This window comes from Cephus cinctus, unplaced genomic scaffold, assembly GCF_000341935.2.
Source record: "Cephus cinctus unplaced genomic scaffold, Ccin1 Ccin1_scaffold0153, whole genome shotgun sequence".
In the NCBI taxonomy this organism is placed as follows: domain Eukaryota; kingdom Metazoa; phylum Arthropoda; class Insecta; order Hymenoptera; family Cephidae; genus Cephus; species Cephus cinctus.
In genome coordinates this window covers 1-22,896 of record NW_014332881.1, presented here as the reverse complement: position 1 = coordinate 22,896, position 22,896 = coordinate 1, and the positions used below count along the sequence as shown (strand labels likewise).

At 41.1% G+C, this 22,896-nt stretch overlaps 4 protein-coding genes across 9 annotated transcripts; 2 read left to right on the top strand and 2 right to left on the bottom strand.

Annotated features, from left to right (window-relative positions):
• The first annotated feature begins 505 nt into the window (after positions 1 to 505).
• Positions 506 to 13,820, top strand: LOC107263473 (MICAL-like protein 1). Of its 5 annotated transcripts, none has more exons than XM_015730719.2 (10): positions 506 to 979; positions 4,196 to 4,423; positions 5,903 to 6,081; positions 6,816 to 6,904; positions 10,325 to 11,880; positions 11,950 to 12,157; positions 12,237 to 12,569; positions 12,657 to 13,024; positions 13,126 to 13,238; positions 13,354 to 13,820. In XM_015730719.2, the coding sequence occupies exons 2-10, from the start codon at positions 4,272 to 4,274 to the stop codon at positions 13,533 to 13,535; spliced, it is 3,180 nt and encodes a 1,059-aa protein (XP_015586205.1). In that variant the 5' UTR covers positions 506 to 979; positions 4,196 to 4,271; the 3' UTR covers positions 13,536 to 13,820. The 5 variants fall into 5 exon arrangements, with proteins under 5 accessions (XP_015586205.1, XP_015586202.1, XP_024936482.1 ...); XM_015730716.2 differs by having other exon boundaries at positions 13,339 to 13,820; XM_025080714.1 differs by having other exon boundaries at positions 511 to 575; positions 13,339 to 13,820.
• Positions 13,801 to 15,242, bottom strand: LOC107263478 (protein-lysine N-methyltransferase EEF2KMT). Its single transcript, XM_015730733.2, has 5 exons — positions 15,034 to 15,242; positions 14,803 to 14,946; positions 14,547 to 14,732; positions 14,005 to 14,488; positions 13,801 to 13,928 (listed from the first exon to the last, which is right to left on the bottom strand). The coding sequence occupies exons 1-5, from the start codon at positions 15,112 to 15,114 to the stop codon at positions 13,822 to 13,824; spliced, it is 1,002 nt and encodes a 333-aa protein (XP_015586219.1). The 5' UTR covers positions 15,115 to 15,242; the 3' UTR covers positions 13,801 to 13,821.
• A 6-nt stretch (positions 15,243 to 15,248) lies between these two features.
• On the top strand, positions 15,249 to 17,479 carry LOC107263479 (CUE domain-containing protein 1). The gene is made up of 6 exons (XM_015730735.2): positions 15,249 to 15,379; positions 15,459 to 15,568; positions 15,632 to 15,779; positions 15,872 to 16,238; positions 16,307 to 16,405; positions 16,496 to 17,479. The coding sequence occupies exons 3-6, from the start codon at positions 15,660 to 15,662 to the stop codon at positions 16,630 to 16,632; spliced, it is 723 nt and encodes a 240-aa protein (XP_015586221.1). The 5' UTR covers positions 15,249 to 15,379; positions 15,459 to 15,568; positions 15,632 to 15,659; the 3' UTR covers positions 16,633 to 17,479.
• Positions 17,480 to 17,643: 164 nt separating this feature from the next.
• On the bottom strand, positions 17,644 to 21,271 carry LOC107263472 (WASH complex subunit 4). 2 transcript variants are annotated; one of them, XM_015730714.2, is made up of 2 exons: positions 21,073 to 21,271; positions 17,644 to 20,989 (listed from the first exon to the last, which is right to left on the bottom strand). In XM_015730714.2, the coding sequence occupies exon 2, from the start codon at positions 20,980 to 20,982 to the stop codon at positions 17,713 to 17,715; it is 3,270 nt and encodes a 1,089-aa protein (XP_015586200.1). In that variant the 5' UTR covers positions 20,983 to 20,989; positions 21,073 to 21,271; the 3' UTR covers positions 17,644 to 17,712. The 2 variants fall into 2 exon arrangements, with proteins under 2 accessions (XP_015586200.1, XP_015586201.1); XM_015730715.2 differs by lacking the exon at positions 21,073 to 21,271 and having other exon boundaries at positions 17,644 to 20,447; positions 20,591 to 20,989.
• Between the last annotated feature and the right edge of the window lie 1,625 nt (positions 21,272 to 22,896).

The window sequence follows — 22,896 nt, the reverse complement described above, 5'->3', positions numbered from 1 at the left end:
GGTTCTCAATCCATTATAGATTTGTAATTAAGGATAAAACCTTGCGGCCCAGTCGGATTACGGAAATTGGAAGAGAAAGGTCCTTTCCACCATATAAAGAATAAATAAAACAGGGAAGGATAGAGTCTTATACGGCAGGGTACCGAAGGATACCTCACGGCCCTGAATCCTGAGAATTGCTGACCACCATAGAACTCCTGACCTTCGGTGTAGTCGCGTGCGACAGTCCCGTTGCCTCTAAGGGAACAATCTCTAGGAAAAGAAACGTTCTGCGTATCAATTGACCGCAGTGAATACCAATAATAAAAAGCACGTCCCTTCGATGTTCCAATCAACGATCAGCGTACACATCCAATTGATTTAAATACATATGGATTCTAATCAGTGTAATATTGAAGAAACAGAGACTGTACGTACATATCTAGACGAGACAGAATAGAAGCAAGGAGGAGCACTACTGCCAATGGCAACGTAAAACGAATCGAAGTGTGCAGTGGCGCCTCAGTCTCGGTTCAGCCGCGTGCCGTGAACGTTGTGGTTGTATTACTCCCGCAGTAGATGTCCAAGTACATACCGTACGTGTCCCACGTAATGCAGTGAGGTGGAGAGTAGTCTGGGATATATACCGACTCTAATTGGTCAGTGAAAACCTGGTGGGAGCAGATAGTCAGAACTGTTGGACGCAAAGGGAACTCAGGCGTGCAGTGGCGCCTCAGTTTCTGTTTAGCGCGCGTGCCGTACGGAGGAACCGTGTCGTTTATCCATATAACCATACATTCGATATTGTCACAGATTGAATTGCCGTAGAACTCGATCGGCGTACAGTTAGAGTTGATACACAGGAAAGGTGAAGAGTTAATAAACGCAAGGCAATAAGATAGAGACTCTGTGAATAGCTGTCAGTTATGTGCTGGAGAAAGAGAAGCTGGAAGTAACTGCATGCCAACGATAACTGCCCGGGTCATGCGAGTGACGTAAGGTAACGGATCCCAGGACTTATATTATAGACCGTATACGCGTACTGCGGTATGCACGCAATCTATAATGTCATATGTACATAGTATATTATATATTTCACTTTGGTACCGTATACATAACTAGCTATACTGTTATGCCTTTGGGTTTGAGTTGCCCGCGACCAGAGACCGTTTCTCTCTCCACTACCTGTTATACCAGCCGCGTTCCCACGGTATCCTCAGGCTCTTTGGGGATGTATTCGACCCGTGTACGTATATACCGGTTTATATACGTGAGCTGAGAATACGATTCTTTTCACAGACTCAGCACCGGGTAGGCAGGACAGACCTGCACGAACTTTACACTCTGAAAGAATAAGAGTGAGATAGAGCATGGTCACCTCCTTATTATGTGTGAGAAGATGGAGGAAAAAATGAGACAAAAAAACGTGCGGCAAGAAAATCTACAGCGTAGCAAATTTACAAGTAGATGTATATTTAGCTTGGACAATCTGTTTCCTAGCCGTGAAAGGAATCGTATCGATATAAGGATAACCTTGTGAGATCGTACACATCACTGACCAAGTCTACCAAAGCCGTATGTATCTGCATACGTACCGTGAGTCATCGAATACGAAAAAAAAAACATTGTCAGATAAAACTGGTTCCTGTTAAGATACCCAGTTTCGTATACCTCACTATTGACACATTCGAGAACGAATTGTGTTTATATGCCTATGGTAAAGTATCGATTTTTACCGTATCGAGTGCCTTAGTATTCTCGTGCCTTAGACGTTACGTTTTAACCTTATCTATTTATTTGTCATGTCGGTAAAATTCGTACGTAAAATTACTCTCATTTAGATAAAGAATTAAATGCGTTTTATGACTGTATATTGGGCAGGTTGTTAATTTTAATTATCATTCTAGCCTGTATACGGATGGCCTCTTACAAAGAATATCATTGGGGACTGTATTGTAAACACGTACACGTTGAGAAAAGTATAAAGGATGCATTTGAAAGAAAAGAAAAATTCGTCCAGTGTGGATAAAGCATCGTCGCACTGACACGCATCGAATATTGCGCAACGTCTCTTGATAAAAACAGATGCGGGTAGAAAGTGCAGCTGCATCTTTAGCAGCAGGATGGTCGCGACGTATCCGTTTCGTACTGCGAATCCCAACCGCGGTGTATCTGCCTCGTGTTATATAGGTACACTCGTATTTTTCGGGGCCTCCCATAAGAACAGGCTTTGGGCAGGTAGTCGTTAAGGCCCTCTTCTCTTTGAGCTAGTAGAACCGCCGAATCGCGTGACCACCTACCTACCAGCCGACTCGAAATTGCCTTCTTGGAAACACGCCCGTATCCCTCGGTCACTCTCATCCTTCCCTTCATATTCCTTGTTTCCCTTGTAGTTACCGCTACCGCTTCCATAGGCCCATCTAGTCCCAGTCTAACCAGGATGCATCCAGGCCCCTCGCCCCCCCAAAGAGTGTTCGTTATCCTGAACATGTTCCATGGGCGGAAGCCAGTCGTTGAAATGTACAATTTGTTTGTCTGGACGATGTAAACTTCCTGTAGAACCGGACCGCACCGAAAGGCACTTAGGTTGATAAAAATTCGTTTGGGAATTACAGGTTCGTCTTTTTTTTCTTTTTTTTTGATGAATCACAGTCTATTGTATTTGAGGGATCCCACTGTGCCATCTATACTGTTATTTACACGTGTTTTTTTTTTTTAGTGCTTTCCATAACGCGCTACCAGTCATTGTTCATCCGATGTATAGTAGCGTAGCGTATTTCTCTCTGCTTAGTAAGTCGCACTGGAATGAAAGACTACACCGCTGTTTGTATCACGATGTTGCATCAGTCGCACCTGCGATGAATGGGATCCTCCAGTGATGCCAGTAGGCAAAGGAAGGGCAAAAAAGATTCCGCGGGTTATATAAATACGAGAGCGTTCATGTAAAAAGTAACCTAGTATCTTCTACCGACGTCGCGTTTAGTCACGGTGGATCGGTCTAACTGTACATTATCGGGGTCCACGTCCGCGTCCCCATTGCCATAGTCGTCATGACGAAAAATACTTATTTCGAATTCACTCGAAAGAAATAGATTCGTCTTGTGCGATCAGAGCGAATTGATTCCGTGGGAGAATTTATATAGAAACTTGATGGCGCGGCTGCTTCCTATTACGTGACGAAATAGAAGTGGAAAGTGGCTGTGGCAATATATCTTGGAAAACATATAGAAACGTAGTATAGTTCTCAAATGATTCCCTAATAAATTCCCAGGCTGACAAATATTGCCACTCGAGAGCCCGTGGTCGCGTGTAAACATAATTAGCTACACTTTTCTACGTACAAACGTGCTAATGTCATTTCTAATGGAATATCGCTAATTTCACGGCGTCCTGTCTTATGCATATACATACTCCTGGCAACGTGTTCTTCACACTTATATAAAATGTATACGCTTCTGGAGGACTCTAATATTAGCCAGATATCGAGAGTCTCTCGTAGTAATAATTTATGTATTGTTAACGGTAGTTGGTAAAAGGGAAGCGTCACCTGTAAAAGCCACTGTGACCTCTCACGCCGAGCAAACGGAGAACAAGGCCGACCGGCTTCGCCGTATATAACTTTTACTTATTTCTGCGCACCTACGTTTCACTCACAATGAGGAGTCGCTCTCGAGCAAAAACCTAAGGAGCACGAATAGCAACGGCAGCAGCACCAAGCGGCGGCAACTGCTATGAGAGGCATCGAATAAGCTTTAAGCCAGAGACCCCGACTACTTCTTGTTCCTCTTGCGACAGCGAAAACTTTCGATTCTCTTAATTAATCAGCCATACTTCCTTTCCCTACTCTCGATTCCGTTGCCCTCGGGAAAATCGTATCTCCCGCTAGAGATAACTTGCTCGACGATGACACACACACACACAGGACGGACCAGTTCGCGATATCTCGGAGTCGCATGCTAAGCTATAATAAAAGAACGTACTATTTCTCGGGAACGTTACACGCGTCTAAAGTACATTTCACAACAGGCCAGAATTAACATTGTAAAATTTCAATAGGTTACAAGCATATCTGTAATCTATTTTTAAATGTAATAAAAGAGTCACGTAGTCATGTAGGTTATCGAAATTTGATAGACTCCACAATGTTCATAATATACATAATTTTTAATCACGCGAATACGGATGGATATTGATATTGAGACTTGTCTCGTTTCAGACAGCCAGTGAACGGAGAGGAGCGCTTGCAAGTGACGTAGAAGTGGATCATCCACAGGAATAAAGAGACAAGGAAGATGGGAGAACGTCGGGGTACGAAAGCCCTGGAGCTATGGTGTCGTCGTATAACAGAGAGTTACCCTGGTGTCAGCGTGCAAAACATGACCACCTCGTGGCGCGACGGCCTCGCCTTCTGTGCTATGATTCATCACTTTCGTCCGGATCTGATGTGAGTATCTATCTGTCTTGTTCGATCGACCCAAGCATCCCATAACCATAGACCATGGGCTGGTTCCTTGTTCCCTTTTTCTAGTAGCCGCTCCGATACACCTCTACCGTGTCCGAAGGGGTCTTCTTGGCTATTAGGAAGGGCGGCCATTTCTTTCCTCTCGCGCTTATGTGTCTACCAGGGCAGCCTTATGAATATACCCCCGTATAACTGGCTAAGGAAATTCAATATCCCATGTAACGTGACTGGGCCTGGGTACAGGAGACACTGTTGACGTGAAAATTTGAATGGCTCGAGCCGTTCCGGCTGATCGTTTTTCTATGGATTATCGGTGAAAGACTTCTTTCGCTGCGGATGGATTCTAGGATCGTTAAAGAAATTGCAGAAAGAGAGGAAAACTTTGAAAAAAAAAAAAAAAAAAAAAAAAAAAAACATTAAGAAACGTCGACCAACACGCGAAGAAGCAGCTCGCGCCAAACAGAGCGCGAGCTTTCTAACAATTCTATGAGTTTTTCTTTAACTCGTTCGAGTATCTCCGGTCGTGATGACTTTTAAGGGACAGCGAGAGAAGCAGTCTTGCCACCATTTTCGAGTGAAACGGTACTTCATAACAGCACGTACCGCCTATTATATCAAAGTGTCCGTGTTAAATTTATGAATAACGATTTGAGGGAACGAGACTGCGGCTTAACTTTCAAGCTCAAATCCCCTTGTCTCTTGTACCTGTTGTACTTGCGACGGTACCTAGTCCGAGATACTAAAATGAATTTAGGGTCCTGGTTCTCTCGTTCGTAGAGTATGAATGTTATAAAGTGATGGGTTGGCAGTGTGATGGGGGTGGGTGTGGCACCATGGACCACTGAGGATGAGTCATCGGTTGATTTCTTGGCTCTGTGGAACAAGCAACACCATTACGGTATCCAGCTGTTGCTAGTCGAAAAGAGACACAACTTCGAAAAATCATTTGCTTTCTTTATTCGATTACACGATCTGGTTTATCAAATTATTCATAGTCGCCTTATGGGTTTTCCTGCTGACTAAAGATTAATAGCCGACTGTTTTAAATCTCTCAGGGAGCTGCCTGCCGTGCCATTAAAAGTTACGGTGTTTATTTCGTACGGGAGAAACGGTAAACAGCTATTCGATAGACGTTGCTATGAAATATTTAAATTTCTTATGCTCTTATACGAGCTCAAATTGTTTGTATAACAAGCACTCGGTACTTGGCACGACCGACGACTGTCATTCTGTGAATTTTCAATCAGATAACATTTTTAGCCCGTTGCGTAGATATCCAAAATAGAATTGCATCTGTTCGGTCAGTGATCCCGCGTGTAGTGTACAAATGGCCAGTCAGGTCGGCGAACCTCGTTCCGAACCAAGAGTAGACACCGGGGATCAGGTTCCTCTTTCGAAACACTTGGACTAGATCCAGGTTGAATATGACATTAATTCCTACTGTTTTGCTTTGTTTCACAGTGACTTCGATAGCCTCGACAAGGATGATGTTTATGGAAACAACGAGTTGGCATTCAGGACTGCAGAGGAGCATCTGGGTATCCCGGCACTCCTCGACGCCGAGGACATGGCATCGTGCGCGGTACCAGATCGTCTCTCGATTCTCACGTACCTCTCGCAATTCTATCAGACCTTTGGCGGTAAGAATAATACTCGGCCCTTTCACTATTATAACTTTATATAACTAATGCCTACTTTACTCTATTCCCAATCCTCCAGATACCGCCTGCCACTAGGTTCTTTATCTCCGAATCCTCGTCAGCCCTTAAGTCCTCCGAGACAAACGCCTGGCCCGTGATTGTAAATCGGACTTAAGAGCGTGGAGAAGCGATAGTTACGTGGTGGCACGCTTGGCAAGTCGCCGGTAAATAGGCCAGCTGCCGCTCGTGCCTTGTGTTGTCGCCTTTATCCGTACGGGCTTTCTCTGGTACGCGCGGACTCCGGCACCTCCTTCTTTCTTGTTTATCTTCCTGGTGTCTCGTCGTGAACGTAATGCCAGGCTAATAATGCATTATTACACAAGCGAAGATGCGTCTATCTGCCTGATCCTAGTCCGCCTGGGGACGGTTGTTGGCTTTCTCCGCGACGCGAAATCATCGCGGAGTCATCGATCTTAGAGTATTCGTTTGATATCTCCTGGTTATGCAAGGATCCTACGCTTTGATCCGACGGCAGGAATATAATTGGAATTGCCAATATTTCGAGGATTCGATTTAACACTTTTCAACACGCAATTTAATTAGATTTAACATTTTTTTTTTTTTTTTTATTAAATGTAAAAGTAGTCCTGTACCGTGATAACAAGAAGTCTTTTTATAATCGGATTGATCCGTATGTCATGATTGTGTTAAAATTTATTTTTTTTCTCTTCCAGGATCATCACCCAGCCGTTTAGCCAGCAAGAGAACTACGGAAAGTGCAGGGGAACGATTAACTCCAGCGCCAGAATCTCCACAGCCCAAGGTAACGATGATTCTCTTGAGGTCGTCCGCAAGTCAGGTCCGGAGAGCATTTCTCTTGCTGCAGCGGATAGCGTTTCAATCTACGTGGCGTCCTCTACAGAAAAGGCTCAAGAGCTCTTCCAGACTGTTTCATATACGATTAATAGACCTTTCTTTCTCTCTATCCCTACGTTCTTTATGCTCTTCTAACCCGGGATCATTAACCACCGGCATCGTATCATGCTGCTAAAAAAGTACATTAGGAAAAAAAAAATAATAAAGATAGATGGCGGTAGACGGTCTATCCGCGATCTGCGGTAAAACCAGGAAGGAACCGAAATGGGTCGACCGGGTCGATCTACGGTTTCAGTATCTCGCTTGCTTTCAGCTCCCCATTACTTCATTAATTTTCATACGATTTTCTATACGTCATTTCCTACCCGCCATGTAATTCTTGATGCGTATGGCTTGGGGAATATTTTATTTTCTGCTCAGATCTCCATCATACATCTAAAATATCCTTTGCTCGCATAACAGACATTCTATATATTTTTTTTTGTATAAAAAAATCAAATTGCTTTTTCATTATTTTAACCCGGTACTCAAAATAATTAAAAAGTTGTACAAATTATCGCTTCAATACTCGACATATTTTTGTTCCGTTAACACATTGAGTCTCTGCTGCATTGTAAATTCATGTACATACAGTATTATACCATACCTCTTCTCCAAGCCTGTACTCCAAGACAAAAGCGGACCGTTTACCTCTGTTCTACGCAGACCACGTCATCCACAGGATGAACGGTACCGGAAAACGTTACCAGAATGAACGATGACGAGAATCATCCAACACACTGGGCACTCCACGTCCGTTCACGACCGTGTGCTTAGCGTCCCCTTGGGACATTGTATTAGAGCTCTTTGTCTCTTTGATTTGTCCTTTTCGTTTTCCCTGCTCTCACGTGTCTCTTTGTTTTATTTTATAGGAAAAGTCCGCGTGTGTCGCTATCGTCTGTCTCTGAATTTTGTACTACGTCGATATTTTGTCCTCGCATTTAAAGAACTTTTAACCCCTCACCATTTATTTTTGTTCTCCAGGAGGAAAGCTTGGACTTAATGGGGCAATATAAACCTGAAATATTCTGCTAGAAGGTAATTGCTTTGTCGTTATTGTTTCGCCTGTATCTTGCTATCCTTGCATGAAATTCCTCTGCATTTACCGAAAAGAAAAAGAAAATCATAACACTGCTCGCTGCAACAATGTAAGTAAAAAAAAAAAAAAAACAATTATTGTACCTTGCAAGGTATTCTTGCGACTATCTGTTCATCTTTTTTTTTTTCTTTGCTACACATTCCTTTATCCCTTTGCATCACTATTGAATTTGGGTGAACTGTCTCCTGTGATCTATGCGAAAATCCAACCGCATCTGCAACTAACCCCAGTGGCATTTCTTAGAGAAATTCTCACATGCTCATCTGCATCTGAATCGATTCTTTTCCCTATTCTGTAATACTTTTGTCATACAGATTAAAAAAAACAAGTTTTTCCAAGACCTCCATTGCTCTTCGTATGTAAAACACCTTTTTCTTGTTTCATTGAAGGATGCACGTTTATTTGAAAAATAAAAAGGAGGTCTACCTCGCCTCTACGTTCTGCTTAGCGAGCGTTAAATGAATCTTGTGTACATTTTCTGCTCGATTACGAAGCGACAAATGTGCCTTATCTCGAATACGAGGCAATCTTTAAGGCTTTGAATTTAGAATCAAGGAATTGAGGTAAATTTTAATTCTAAATATCCTATTATCGTCCCCTTCTTCGAGGCGAGCCAGTGATTTATTAAATATGACATATCAAGATCCAATCTACACGATAGTCTCGTATCATTTCCACTACGAGTGGTTTCATTAATGTACGTGTTACGTGCTTTTGCAATTCACTCTTGTACTTGTGCAGAGTCAACGTGAAAAAAGGTTTTGTTTACTTAGTTTGCGACACGTGTTATTTGCTCCTGTGCTCATTTAATTATTTGTTTTGTTTTTTCCCTCCCTTTTAGAAAGCGCAAACGACCCACCGATACTTATATCTGTCGTGATTGGTGATTTGCGCGAGGATAAATTTCGTCTCCTCGGACGAACGCGAATTTTCATTCGTGCCAATTTCTTAACGAACGTAACGTCCGCGCGTCGCAACAGAAGTAGCCCGCTGCGACGAGAATTCAAAACAAAAGCAAAATTCCATCGAAGTTCAATATGCGCATCGAGTCCGTTTATGGACTTTTTACGTCACAGCTCTGTACGCATGTGGAGCATAGAAAATTCAAGTCGATACTAATTGCAGTCTCTTATTTTTCATTGTGCATCTAGAGAAAAGAAAAATTGAAGAATTTTTCCTGGACTGCTCTTTTTTTGAATTCACGCGAAAGTTGACAAGACGTACTTGTAATATGGAAATGTCAGGATTGTTATTCGAATCAGTGCGGGCTACTTTTGAATGGCGCTGTATGGTGGTACGGAAGGAAAGCTCACCCGTCCTCCTTTTCAAGCCACAAAGAGACTCATGGCGATAATTCCAGCACGCCTATTTATACGCTGTTTATAAGCGAGTAAAACTTACTCCTGCGTATGGAACGCGCACGCTTAGACTCGTACGCGACCGAAGAGTCGTAGAATAAAAACTTGACCGGCCCCCGGTCGACTCTCTCAATAATTATAATCGATAATCGTTAATTGAAATCTTTACGAATTAATAAATCTAATAGTTTAGTATAATAAATCAGCCCGTAACGCGCGATAAGAAAGCACACTAATAATTGCTCCGCTATGCGCACCGCCAGTGTTCCTTTCTCGAAAGTTCCGTGAGATGCCTGAAAGACTATTCTTTCACAACGCATTTCGCTGCTATTCTCGACTGCACCGTGTACTAGAAATGAGCTTAGAGCTTTCTGCAAATCAGGTAAAATTTTGATCCTAGATTCATGGGGGGGGTTTTGTTTTTCTTTTTTTTTTTCATGATGTTACAAACTATATACTACCGTTAAGGAAGTACGCATCGTCGGGCAACGAACAAATTGCCATGAGATGTATTAGAAACCAGTTTGAAGGAAGCATAATTTCCGCGACAGTTAATCGCGTTTAAACGCCCTTCCCTCCCTATCCCCCTTTAATCCTACTTGCAGTAATTGAGTTGGGACGTCGAAGAGAGAAAGGAAAAGCAATACGGCACGCATAGACACATTTATAAATTGATACGAAAGGTGGAGAGAAAAAAAAAGTGTATTTCCTGCAATTAGCTTTCATTGTGCACGAGGATTGAATCGAGAGGGGTCTCTTTTAAATATAACTAAAGGGAAAGAAATTGTAACCAATGTAAATAACTCCGGAGGTATCCATTGGGTCTTAACGTGACGTATCTAATGTTTCTAAATTCTTGTCGGTTCCCCAGGTGGTGCCCCGTCTTGGGACTCGGAGAGACCCGTGCGCAGCCTGCGGTCTGCCAGTTTTTCTTGCTGAGAAATTGGTCATATCGCGCACCCTGTATCATCGAACGTGCTTTCGCTGTGCACGCTGTAACAATCAACTGACCCTGGGAAATTATTACGAGACGGAGGAAGGCCAGTATTGTTGTGAAACTTGTCCGGACGAGGAAACTTCTGCCACGGCACCCAGCATGCACCAGGAGTACAACAATGTGGCGATGCTTCCCGTAAATGATACTAACGTGCACAAGCCAACAGAGTCAAATAGTATGAGTTATCAAGGATCCTTGTGCGACGAGGAGAAGACTGAACGACGAGGATTGAACAAGGATTCGGCAGGTTTTAAGGAATTTTTCAGGTCCGAGTCGCAGACTTCTAGAATGAGACTGAATTTCATGGCCAGCCATTTGCTCTCCGAGAAGCGCGATGATGATAGTCTGGACGACAGGGAGTTGCACGATCCCCATGAGGTAGAGGAGGACGATGATGAGGATTCGCACGAGGATGAAGAGGAATTTGAGGATCATGCTGATGACCATGAGGAGGATTCTTCCACCATTTTTAAGTTAAACGATCCTAAGAACTTTAGAGACTTGAGTGCGGATGGTTCGGTGCCGAAGAACCTTGAAAGTAGTGTACATACTGAATTAGAGAGTAATTTAGATTATAGTGTTAGCAATAGTCAGCGAATTACTGCCATTTCCCATGACAGCGGTACGAACGGTATACGTGTTAGTCCCAGCGAGAATACCAAAGACGCAGGACTTTCTCTAGTGCAACGGAGGTTAAAGATGTTTGAAAATGTCGAGGTGGATGTTAAGGGTCATGCGAGAGAGGTCAAGAGAGCTGACGATAAGATTGATGCAAGAGAACAGATTGTCATTAGTGATACAGAGAAGATGACTGTTGTACATAAATCTGATGATAGCGAAGATGCTGGAGGAGAAGACGTTGCTACTGAGGATGTGCTCAAAGTCAGGCAGGAATCTACTCGAAGTTCTGTTGAGGATGTTACGAAAGAAGAGACCAGTGAAGATATCATCCAGGAGGCACAGCATCCTCTGGACTTTCCTGCTGGCAAAGAGATTACTCCTAGGGATATTTTGAAAAATATGCAAGAACTTGAACCGGAACCGAGATCAGGAAATTTCGAAACTATCTTATCTAACATGAGTGGAATAGAACTGAGCAACGAGGAAGATGAATATCCGGAAGATTTGAATCCGTTCAACAGCGACGAAGAGGATGGAACTGATAAAGAGAGATATGATAAGAAATCTTCTGTGAAGAAGGTATCGATGAATCCTTTCGGAAGTAGCGAGGACGAGGAGGAAGAGGATTTGGTGCCTCCAAAACCAGCAGCTAGGACGAATAAACTTCCTGAACAGCCTACGAGACGGAAACTGGAGGCACCACAGATTAATTTGAATCCTTTCTGGAGCGACGACGAGGAGCACAATAGCGATTTGGAAGTTAACGAGAAACCTAAAAGTCTTCCGGTGCCTAAGCCACGTACGCTCAAGTAAGTGTTTAATTAAGATTGTTCTATTTTGTTTTGTAATTGATACGACTGATTTTTTTCTTTCGTTAGACAAACGCCAGACTCAAATAGTTCTCAACGTAAGAACACCCTGGATCGTAGTGATTTGTACGCGTCGAATACTTCCATTACGAGTTCTGGCTCTGCAACAACTCCTAGTGGTACTTATCGTAAGAAAAAACCTGCACCTCAGCCACCTACTGCTAAGGAACTGTTTCCTGGACATAATACCACGGCGACGACTCCCACAGCGCTGCCCGTGAGTCCAACTATATATTTATGTGGAATTAATAAAAATTTTATGGAATTAGGAGAGGAATAAAATATTTCAATTTCAGACAACTTCGCCAAGGACTCCAAGAGTACGAAAATCGAAACCAGCACCTCCTCCGCCGATGCCTACGAGCACTCCTTACAATGCATCACTTGGTGTGCCATTGAAGATTGGGGAATCCCCGATCACAGAATTGGATGATACGGAAACCAAGTTACAGATATGGCAAGATCAGAAAAGTAATAAAGATGAGACCAATAGGAATCGACAGAGTCTGTCTACATTGTCCAGTGAAGAAAATCCCAATTACACGGGTTATCCTGACAAAAGTGCTCAAGGTAAATGGAAGAGGAAAAAGGGACCTGCACCACCTCGGCCGATTCCACATCGTAGAAAGGTGAAGAAAAAATTAATCAAATAAAGTCATACAATTTATTGACGTAAAACGACTTTGCACTAACTGATTATATTTAATTTTTTTTAGATTAAAGTAATGTCAATGAAGGATGTTAAGTTGGAACTGGATGAGATCGAAATGCAACAACAGGGTTTAGAGAAGCAAGGAGTTCGTCTGGAGCAATTGATAAGAGACAAATGTGAAACTGGTGATCCACAGCTCGATGATTCAAGTCTCAATATAGATGTAGAGGAACTTGTTTTGGAGCTCTTCGCCTTGGTGAATGAGAAGAATGAACTCTTTAGACGGCAAGCTGAATTGATGCTCTTAAGAAGGCAGCAACGCTTGGAGGAAGAACATGCAGAAATTGAATATCAGATTCGTTGTCTCATGTGTCAACCTGAGGCAACGAAAACGGATTTCGATAAACAACGGGAAGAGGGTCTCATTCAAAGGTAAAATGTCTTAAAATCTGATTTCTGCGTGCACTAGGCGAAAAAGCATGACTAGTAATTCCTCAATAATAAATAACAAAAAATGTTATCTAATATTACAGATTAGTGGAAATCGTAGAGAGGCGTAACGAGATTGTAGAGTGTTTAGAAATGGATAGACGTCGAGAGATAGAAGAGGATCGCAGCATCCACAAGCAAATGGGATTATATGTCGGTAAGGATATAATTAGTAATTATTTTAATTAATTGTTATCAGTATCTTGCAGTGATGTCCGCTTAACAGTGTGTTTTTGTTTCTCTCATTATTATAACAGCTCAAACGATTACAGCAAAGGGCAAGAGTGACCTTACGACTGACGAGGAATCTCGTAGGAAATCGAAAAAAGGTAAGGTCAAAGAGAAGACAAAGGAAAAGAAGTCGGCGAAGAAGAGCCAGAAAAAGGACGCTGATAAGGATGTAGACGAGAGCGAATTGAAACTCAAGCGCCATAGCAAGAAAAAGTGGTTTTAACTCGAGTTTAGCGCTAAATAATAGTCGCGATATGTTGCACGTAGTTATAAGCGATATTTAATACTTTTATAAATATTTTTTTTAACATCTTTGTTATTTATGCACCGGCAACATGACCGGCTAAAGGTTATCAATAAAAATACGCTCTCGAATGATTTCGCGATTCTGAGATAGAATTACAATTTTAAGCCGCTACTATATTTACGCTGTTAATTATTGATGATACATGCAATGATATATGACAGAATTTGACAATTTGTATTTTTATATGTGTATAGTACTTTATTTATTGTCTTACACATATTTTTATTATGCGCACTGGTGTTTCGTCAGTTTTTATGAACACTTGCGAATCTGGGAATGCCTGTTCTTCGAAGTAGAGATTCCAATTTTCTAAAAAAAAATCATTCAACTATCTAGAATGCTACGTTGGTTACAAAAAGAATGATACTGAAAAAAGTACTGATACCTAATTCATACAGAAACTGCGATATAGTCTCAGTATTGCGAACAGTAGCAGCGATAATGGCGTAGCAATTATTTTTGGAAAGGAAATATTTTAGTCCGCCAATTAGTGCGTCGAAATTACTACTGTCATAAAGCACGTCCGCTGCTAATATGACATCCGGGTATTGCCAGATTCCGTTAATTGTGGACTGCTCAATTTCTTCCCATGGTAAGTTTACAACAAGAACTTGTGTCCCGTTAAACTTTGTATTCATATAAACTCTGCCTTGGCAAGATTCTTGTTTCGTGCACAAGTTTAATTGAATATTTTGACAGAGCATCTTAAGAACAGCAGGGTGACAGTCTGAGAATGTAAAACTATCAGGAGAACATGTACTGATCACAGTCAATCCAGTTAGGCCTATTCCTGATCCTAGTTCAAGAATATTTTTTCCTTTCAATATATCCATATTTTTCAAGCACCATTCTCCCAGACCTAGAGCAGCCTACATTGTAATGAATTAATTTTAATATAATAATTTAAGAATTTCGAATTGACTTTACCTGCCAACTACATAGGCCTGTTGTGCCATGTGAGATTATATTTGTGCTCTCCTGCAGAGTAATACAATTCTGTTTTCCCAGTAGAAAGTGTTTGTAGTGTGTTTCGCATTCTTTGGATTTTATCGAAACTAGCTCACAGTACTTACTGTATAATTCATCATGTATTTCTTGATCTGTTTGTTCCAGCTGAATTGTACACAAAGTTAGAAAACAAATTCATTAAAGCAATGTTATAACAAATAGCATATGCTTGAACCTTGTTAATAAGATATTTTAAAAATGCTCTCTGATAAGACTTTCTTATTGGATATTTTACAACTACTGGGTTGTTTATTGTATTATCCAGGATTTGTTTTTGAATATTAACGTCCATTGGATAATGTGTATCGTGCCTGAAAGTCTGCAATTAAAAAGAATTTTTTCTTAATAACATGCTTTAAAAAATATATATAAAAGCCGACGTCTGTTACCTATTCTTTCCACTTACCGTAAAATTAAATTTATTTATTGACGTACCACAAAGAAACTGTTTCTTTACATATTCAACCAAACATTCCGTTACCTCCATTCTACATTCAGTATTAAAAAATTGTCAGTAAGTATAATACAATTCAGCTCCTGTCAACAATACTATTATGTATTTTTGTCGGCCATTTTTTTTTTTCGTCAGTGGTTCTCATGTTTCTCTTTCTTGGTACAGGTGAATTCGTCATATAACCAGCCAATCAGCACTTACGACAATCCGTAATTATTTGCGAAGAAAGTCGAAAGTTCCCGAACAGCTTCGTGATATTGAGGAGTGTTGATTTTATTTCTGATTTTGACAGATGACGGTGAGCTCCTTGATTTTATTATTTTATTATCTTTTGAGAAATTATAGTCACCCTTTATGAAAATTCTATATTTAATCAGTTTATCAGCAATGGGTGAAGCAACTTGATATACTACTGGCACAGTAGTAAACCGGTTTCTAGCATAGTCAATACCTATGCCGGTTGTCTCTTAAACGTTTTACTATCAAGGTAACTGCACATTAACATAGTTTAGAACCTTGTCGTTAATCAGGTGTGCTTTATTTTTTACAGTAATGGAAAAAATCTGATAAGAAACACAATGGCCTCCGCCGCAGAACAGCAGCAACAACAACAACAACAACAGACCACCCTGGAGTTTTACCAGGCAATGGCTGATTTTAAGAATATGTTTCCACAGATGGATGATGATGTTATCGAGGTAAGGTAACAAGACTTTATATGTTACATAATTGAACTACAGTATAATTTTATTTGAATAAGTTTGCTGCAGATGGTTTTATTGTTTTTCAGGCAGTTCTCCGATCCAATCAGGGTGCAGTGGATACAACGATCGATCAGTTACTGACTATGAGTACAGACAACGAGAACGAAAAGATACGCAGTGAATTAGAACAAAATGAAGATTCAAAGCCAGCTAAAGCAGACTCAGCAAAATCTTTGCGTAGTATGCACAAGTGGCAACCACCTCTGCTTGGACCACTACCTGACACATTTTTAAGAATTCCACAACAGTTAGATGCCTCAGATGGTTCAGAAACGAGCTGTGTTCCTGATAGTTCAATGTTGGAGGATGAGCGTATTGCAATGTTTCTACAGAACGAAGAGTTCATGGCTGAACTTCGCTGGAACGAAGACTTCCTTTCCACTCTCGAGAATGGTAAGTTTCAATAGGAATTCTAGCTTGATCCATTCCTAGTTTAATTTCAATTTATTTTCTTGCTTAAGACGCTAAACTCCAAGAAACTGGTGTTGAAAAGTCTGGCGGACCGACTGTTCATGATGACGAGGATGTGTTCAAGGAGCGATTAAGAAATATGGGCAAAGGTATAAGCATGCATGTTATATAATCTTATACGACGTAACAAAGTCATTATGTCATGTATCATATCTCACTTGATTTTTTTCTTATTTTAGTGTCACGACGCAAGTTTGCGCAACTGACTAAAGTATTTACGCGTAGCAAGAAACGTGGTGGACGTCAGCTGTTGCCACCGACAGCATCTTGCGACGATCTCTTAGATCCAGAAGAATCCTCTAGGCAGCAATCTTAAGAATCGTCACCTATTACTCACGGTAATAATACTTAAGCATTCAGCTTAATCCGTAATTTCGGTGTCGTTTGCAACCAGGTCACAATTTATCTTTACTCGCGTATTAACCCCTCGCGCGACACCGTCATACTCATACTACTTATAACATAACATAGCATAACATATCGATATTGAAAAAATCATTCCCAGAGCCTAGTGAAAGTGTTACTACTATTCAGTGACATAATAAAAACTAGTATAATCTCTCGCGAATTTATAATATATAAAATAGAAACGAATAGCAATGACAAGAGATACAAATCTAAAAAAAAAAGTGAAGATCTCTGTATTAAAATATCGAAAGAATCTCGTGTGAATCTCAGTCACTTAAGTATGAGGGGTTAATCGAAGCCGTTAATTGACTATGTTAATCAAATAAATGCTTTGCGCTATTACGTGAAAGACGTGCTACATTGAGCAATAGTAACATTAGAACTTTTAGGTCATTTTAATTCGCGAGATAACTACCAATCACTAATGTAATCAGTACCGCCGCGTAGTCCTTAGCCCTACTGTAATACGTTAACTTAAAAATATTCCGTGAGTGAATAATCGTGCATAGGAGTTTAATGATCTTGGAACATCCGAGTAACCATTAGCAGCTCGACCTAGTCGGAAACTTCTAGTCACAGGACCTATTAATGTAATTACACGATGTCTGTCATGTAATATATATAAACATTGTTGCTAAGTATATTTATATGACTAGTGTATAGATATTTATATAGTACAAGGAATATAAGTATATAAAGTATATAGTATAAAATAAAAGAAACCAAAGACAAGAAGAGTCGGATGTCGAAAAGTATCATGAGGTAATAATAATAATTTATTATTAGGTGTAATAATAGTAATTTATTATTAATTGTCGATTGTTGGCATCACATTTAACGAGATCGTATAATGAGTCCCTTTGCATCCTTCTCTAACAGAGAAGCTTTTTGGTAGCGTATTATATATATATATATATATATATATATATAATAAAATATTAAAATAATCGCAAAACTTAACGCTATGGCAACGAGCGAACACGTAACGTTACGAATCTGATTGCTTGAAAAAGACCCTGGCGCCCGAAAGGCTGTAGTAGAGTAATTGAAATTCAGCATTTCGATCCTCTAATCGTTTCAAGGTTAACGCTCTGGTCTGCTGCAATTTAATGTCCTCCTGATCGTCCTTACTCTTAGCCAGGATCTTCTCTGAGCTGATCTGCTGTTCGACAGTATCGAACCATTGTAAACCATCAAGTTCGGCACTTTGATCCAGCAGAGCATTAATATATGCAATCCCCATAGCAAAGCCATCATCGGTGAAGGCTGCACCAGTCTTATTTTTCTTGAAGAGCTTCTCCTTGCTCGATACCGCGTTGTCGACGAAGCTCAGGGTGAGCGGCGGTATTATAGCGTAGAACTGTTGTAAGTGACTGGACTTCGCGTCGCGGAATGACGAGGCGAATACGTCCACCAGGAGTTTAAAGTATTCGATACCCTCGGTGAAGTTACGAACGAGATTGGAGATGTCTTCCTCGAGTCTCTTCGCTGCTGCTTGCGTTGTCTCCGAGTAGTTGAGGCTCTTGCAGAGGTTTTCGAAGAAGACAGACGAGTTTATGTCGGGAAGAAATGAAATTGCGTTAGAACGAGCCTGCTGACCACCTGAACGTATTAGTCTTACGTATCCTAACGCGTTTCCAATTTGTGTTATCAGCTGTCGAAATTGGTCTAGGTAACTTAGGCCGTCGGGTGTCATCCCTAGGTTCCTTATTCCCTTCTGGAATTTTTCGGCGCGTTCATACGTATACGGCGTGGCACTGTTCTCTCGTTGAGTCTTGATAAACCTGATGTCACGCATCAGACGCGACTTTATGTGCTCGTCGAAGAGAAACTGCGAGAAGGTATGCAATTTTATACGCAGAAATTGATAGACAAAGTTTACGGTAGTGCTCATTATGCCCGTACCATGTGTTCTTATGGAATTTTCAATATGTCGGATACCTATGGTATTCAAATGCTTATTGGCACTGGTACGTTCGATGAACGTTTGCGTATTTAGATTGTAGGAATATTTAGATACAAACACGTGAATGTTTCGCATTATCTCCAGAGCGTCCAGACCCTGATCCAGCGTCTGCGTAGGCAGATGATTTTGCACCGTATCCAGGCCTAGCTTGTACTTTGCCAGCTGGTGCATGGTATCGTATGTTCTCCAGTCGTGCGGAGCCACTGTAGTGAGGTTGTAGAACATGTCATCCAGGTAGTGCTCCACAAAGCGTTTAGCACAAATCATGTTCTCGGCAAGGGGTAATGGCGAGGATCGTATTATCCTGGTGCCGTCCTTGGCACCGATTTCGAAGGGGTTTGCATCGTCTAGTTTTAAATGTGCATGCACGTGCAATCGTAAACTGGTCTCAATTTCACGACAAGCAGGTTCCAGGACATTCTTCTTCAGGATGTTCCGCTGCTCGCTGATCTTCGCTGTGGTTAGATCTGTCGGTTCTTGTTTTTCCAGGGCACTGTTAAATGCTGATAATAATTGAACTATGTGGCTGATGTTCAGATTACTGTCTGTAACTAGATTTAGGTACGCTGGGAGCATACTCTGGTGATGAAGCAGTATGGAGTAGTCACACAAAAAGTTAACTTGCTCGTCCAGGTCGACGATGGTGTCGTATTGGTCTAGATAATTTCTTAGTTTAATCACTTCATCTTCTCTGAAGTTCTCTGTTATCTGACTGGCACATACCAGGGCACAGCGAGCTATCAATCTTCTGTCCACTGTGGCTGGTCCATTTATTAAGCGAATGCTGAGTCCTATTAGAGAAAGAGCATCCAATCTCTCTCTGTTGTAACTTTTGTCCTTCTGGAGAAGTCTCTTTTTCGTTGTTTCTAGTAAAGCCAGAATTTGATAACTCAAGTGTTGCACAATATCTATTTGAGACTGTACTATCAATGCTCCCAAAACGTGGAATGATGTTTCTAAGGTTTTTTGTACCTCGACCAGTCTACATACTAGATTGACAGTAAAACGGTTCATCGGTTTACCCAGGGCAGCATGAGTATTCGTTATGAACTCGACGTTTTCACGGATTTCAGCCATAAGCGATACCAATTCTACAAGTAGATTACGTTTACGTTCCAAGTCCACTATGCGAAATTTGGTAGATGTTCTTCTTAGAATATGAGACATCTCTGTGCACCAGGACATCGCTTTCTGCACCAGGTTATTAGTTACCGTTGGAAGTGATGTCGTTCTTGTCCATAAGATCTTTTCGCCAACCTGGGTACTGATGAAGCTACCACATTCTTTTGGGAAAAATTCAAACAGGAATTTACTCGGTACCCAGAAAATATTACCCACCAGTGTCACTCCATAGAACTTCTTGCTCACTTCCCAAATCCTTTTTATGAGCTTCTTGTCAGTATTGCCAAAGAGTTTAGACACAACCATTACACCAACACTTATGCGAACCCACTTCTTCTTTACAGCTAACACATCTGTAAACTTACCCTCAATGTCTGTCATTGTATTTTTCAAGTAAGTTACAATGTGATCGTACATTATTGAGCTTTTGTTTATTTCCATGGAACTGTCGAGAGTTCGAATAAAGAGATTCTTTTTCAGTAGTTGATCTTTTAGATCTTTAAGGACTTTCTCAAACGTGGATAACCGCCCAGCAGTTACATTAAATTGCTCAGGATTGTGTGCAAATGAACGTACTCTTAAACGATACTCTTCCCATTGATCAAGAATTGCTGGATTAGCATCGATTAGTTCATCTAATGTGATAGGGATAACAAAAAGTTTCATTAAATGTTCAATGACAATAGGTAGGTAAATTTCACCAGGTCCAGTACCACTAGCTAAGCTTGATAGCTGTTGAATTGTTAAATTTATAACAACAGAAACTCGATTTACATACATAGAAAGGTCCTGTAAATCAGATAGAAGCACTCCAATACTTTTTGCATTAAATCCATCACTCCGTTCTCCATGAACAAACAATTTATTGTAAAACCTTCCAGCTTCAGATTCCAGAAACCTTATCTCTCGACAGGTACCTGCCGCAGCAGCTAAAAGCTTCGATAAAGACTTGTTCTCCATCTCAACCAAAGAAGGAATCCCAATATCTTCCTGAACATTGTATTGAAGGCGTACAGGTCCTTCTAGGATGAATTCCAAGGAAGACGAATCTATTTGTGATGGGTATGACAGTTCGTCAAAGAACTTGCCATACTTTCGCAGTTGCATCTCCCCAGCTGCCTTGTAGAATGCTTGGTTCCGCGACGAATTCCATGTCGGGGACTCAATCATGATTATACTAAAACAATTTAATTGTCCTTTGTTACAGTAATAATTATAAAAAAAAAGTTTTTAACAGAGACTCCACAATATTTGACATACTCAGCTTAGTCCTCCGACAGATTTGGTGTAGGAAGGTTGAATCTTTTCGGAATTATTCAAGTCCGTCACTAATAAAATTACTAAATGCACTGTTCAAATTTCATAGGGAAATGTTAATATTTCTTAAATTGACGTTTGGAGGTTACTGAACTGACGTTTCTCTGCTTATCACATACAACCAGGAACTAACAAAAAGAGAAGCATGTCTATATGCCGAAACCAGAGATGAGTAAGGAGATGCACAACGCTACGGTTTTAGGCGATACCAAAAACATGGCGCTAAATCGAAGCGGCGAGTCCGGGAATAGAATTTTGTGATCATCGCCTCCGTTGATAATGCATATCCCGTCGTAGCCGAACTGAACGTGATCACGAACGGGTAGCCTGGCGGGCAGAGATTCTCCACAACTTACAACTGATTCCCAGAGCAACCCTTAGAGTGAGGCCGCTTATCAGATATTGCCTAAATATTTTTTCTTTGTAATCTTAAATACAAGTGTACAGTGTAAGCTCGATAAGATTTATTAAGCCAAAATCCAGCACCGTATGGCTGCCTACGTTAAGGAGTGCAGCGATGCAGTGCTAGCTTCCATCATTATTTAACAATAGTTCCAAGCGGAACTATGGTCTCAACATTGAGTACTAGAGATAACTATTTCGGAACTGTTTGAAGCACAATCTGAAAACAACACTGAAAGCCAGCTACTTATGCATACCTGCACTAAAGCATATGGTGCGACTAGTATCCTTAATAGGTATTTTACCGATGTTACATACCAGAACTATTGTTAAAACCTACCAGGAACTATAAAACTCTTCGAGAACTATTGAAAAAGCCTATTGTTGAAACATTTTTAAGAGATTTTAAGAAAGTGCGGTGCTGAAGCTGACACCCGTGTAGCATCTCAATTTTGAACAATGTTTCAACAATAAGCTTTTTTAAGAGTTCTAGGAGAGTTCTATAGTTCCTGATAGGTTTTAACAATAGTTCTACTACGCAATACCGTTAAAATACGTACTTTTCAAAAATTGAGGTGGCAGTCGTGGTCGATTTTTATCAGGGCCACTGGGACGTTAATTTAGGTCATAGCAGTTTCCTGAGCTTATCCGTACCCTTATCTGTCTTTTCCTTATCAATTATTATTGTTCCCATAAATTCACTTTATTACTTAACATTTATATAAAATACTTAGCGCAATATACTACACACAATTATTTTAGATGTATTTATACGCTGGTACATGGGTAAATGTTGTGCCGTGATTTTTCGATGCACGGTCACAAGGCGACTCCGGCTACCGATGCAGATAACGTTTTCCATCTCAAAGCTGCGCTCTCGGGTTGATTCGTATAGGTATACCAATGCTCTCGTAAGATTTCGTTATTGTTTAGTTGACGTCTAGGTGCTCGAATCTGCCGCGGGGAGGCGGTCTCGACGTAGCGAGTTGCCCGGCAGACGACAGTACCCGACGGAGACGTCTCCACTGACCGGCAGAAGCTCGGATGAGATGCCGGCGCCCCGCTGGAGATGAGCAAAGGGCTCTAGAGTGGGCGGAGATAAGGTTTCGTTACGATAAGGGGAGGACCCTCCTGCCCGAGTTAAAGATGTGGTACCCAGCTATCGTCCAATGTCCTGGGGAAGCCGCCGTGGAGGATCTCCAAATGCTACGTACCGATTTGCTAAGGAACGCTCTCCACTTGATTCAAAGGGACGGCATGAGGAAAAGGAAAAGTTATCTGCTATAAGGATCTCGACCAATTCGATAATCAGAATAATTAGTTCTCGAATTTGGCTATCATCAAAGCAGTCTGTCTCGTTGATAA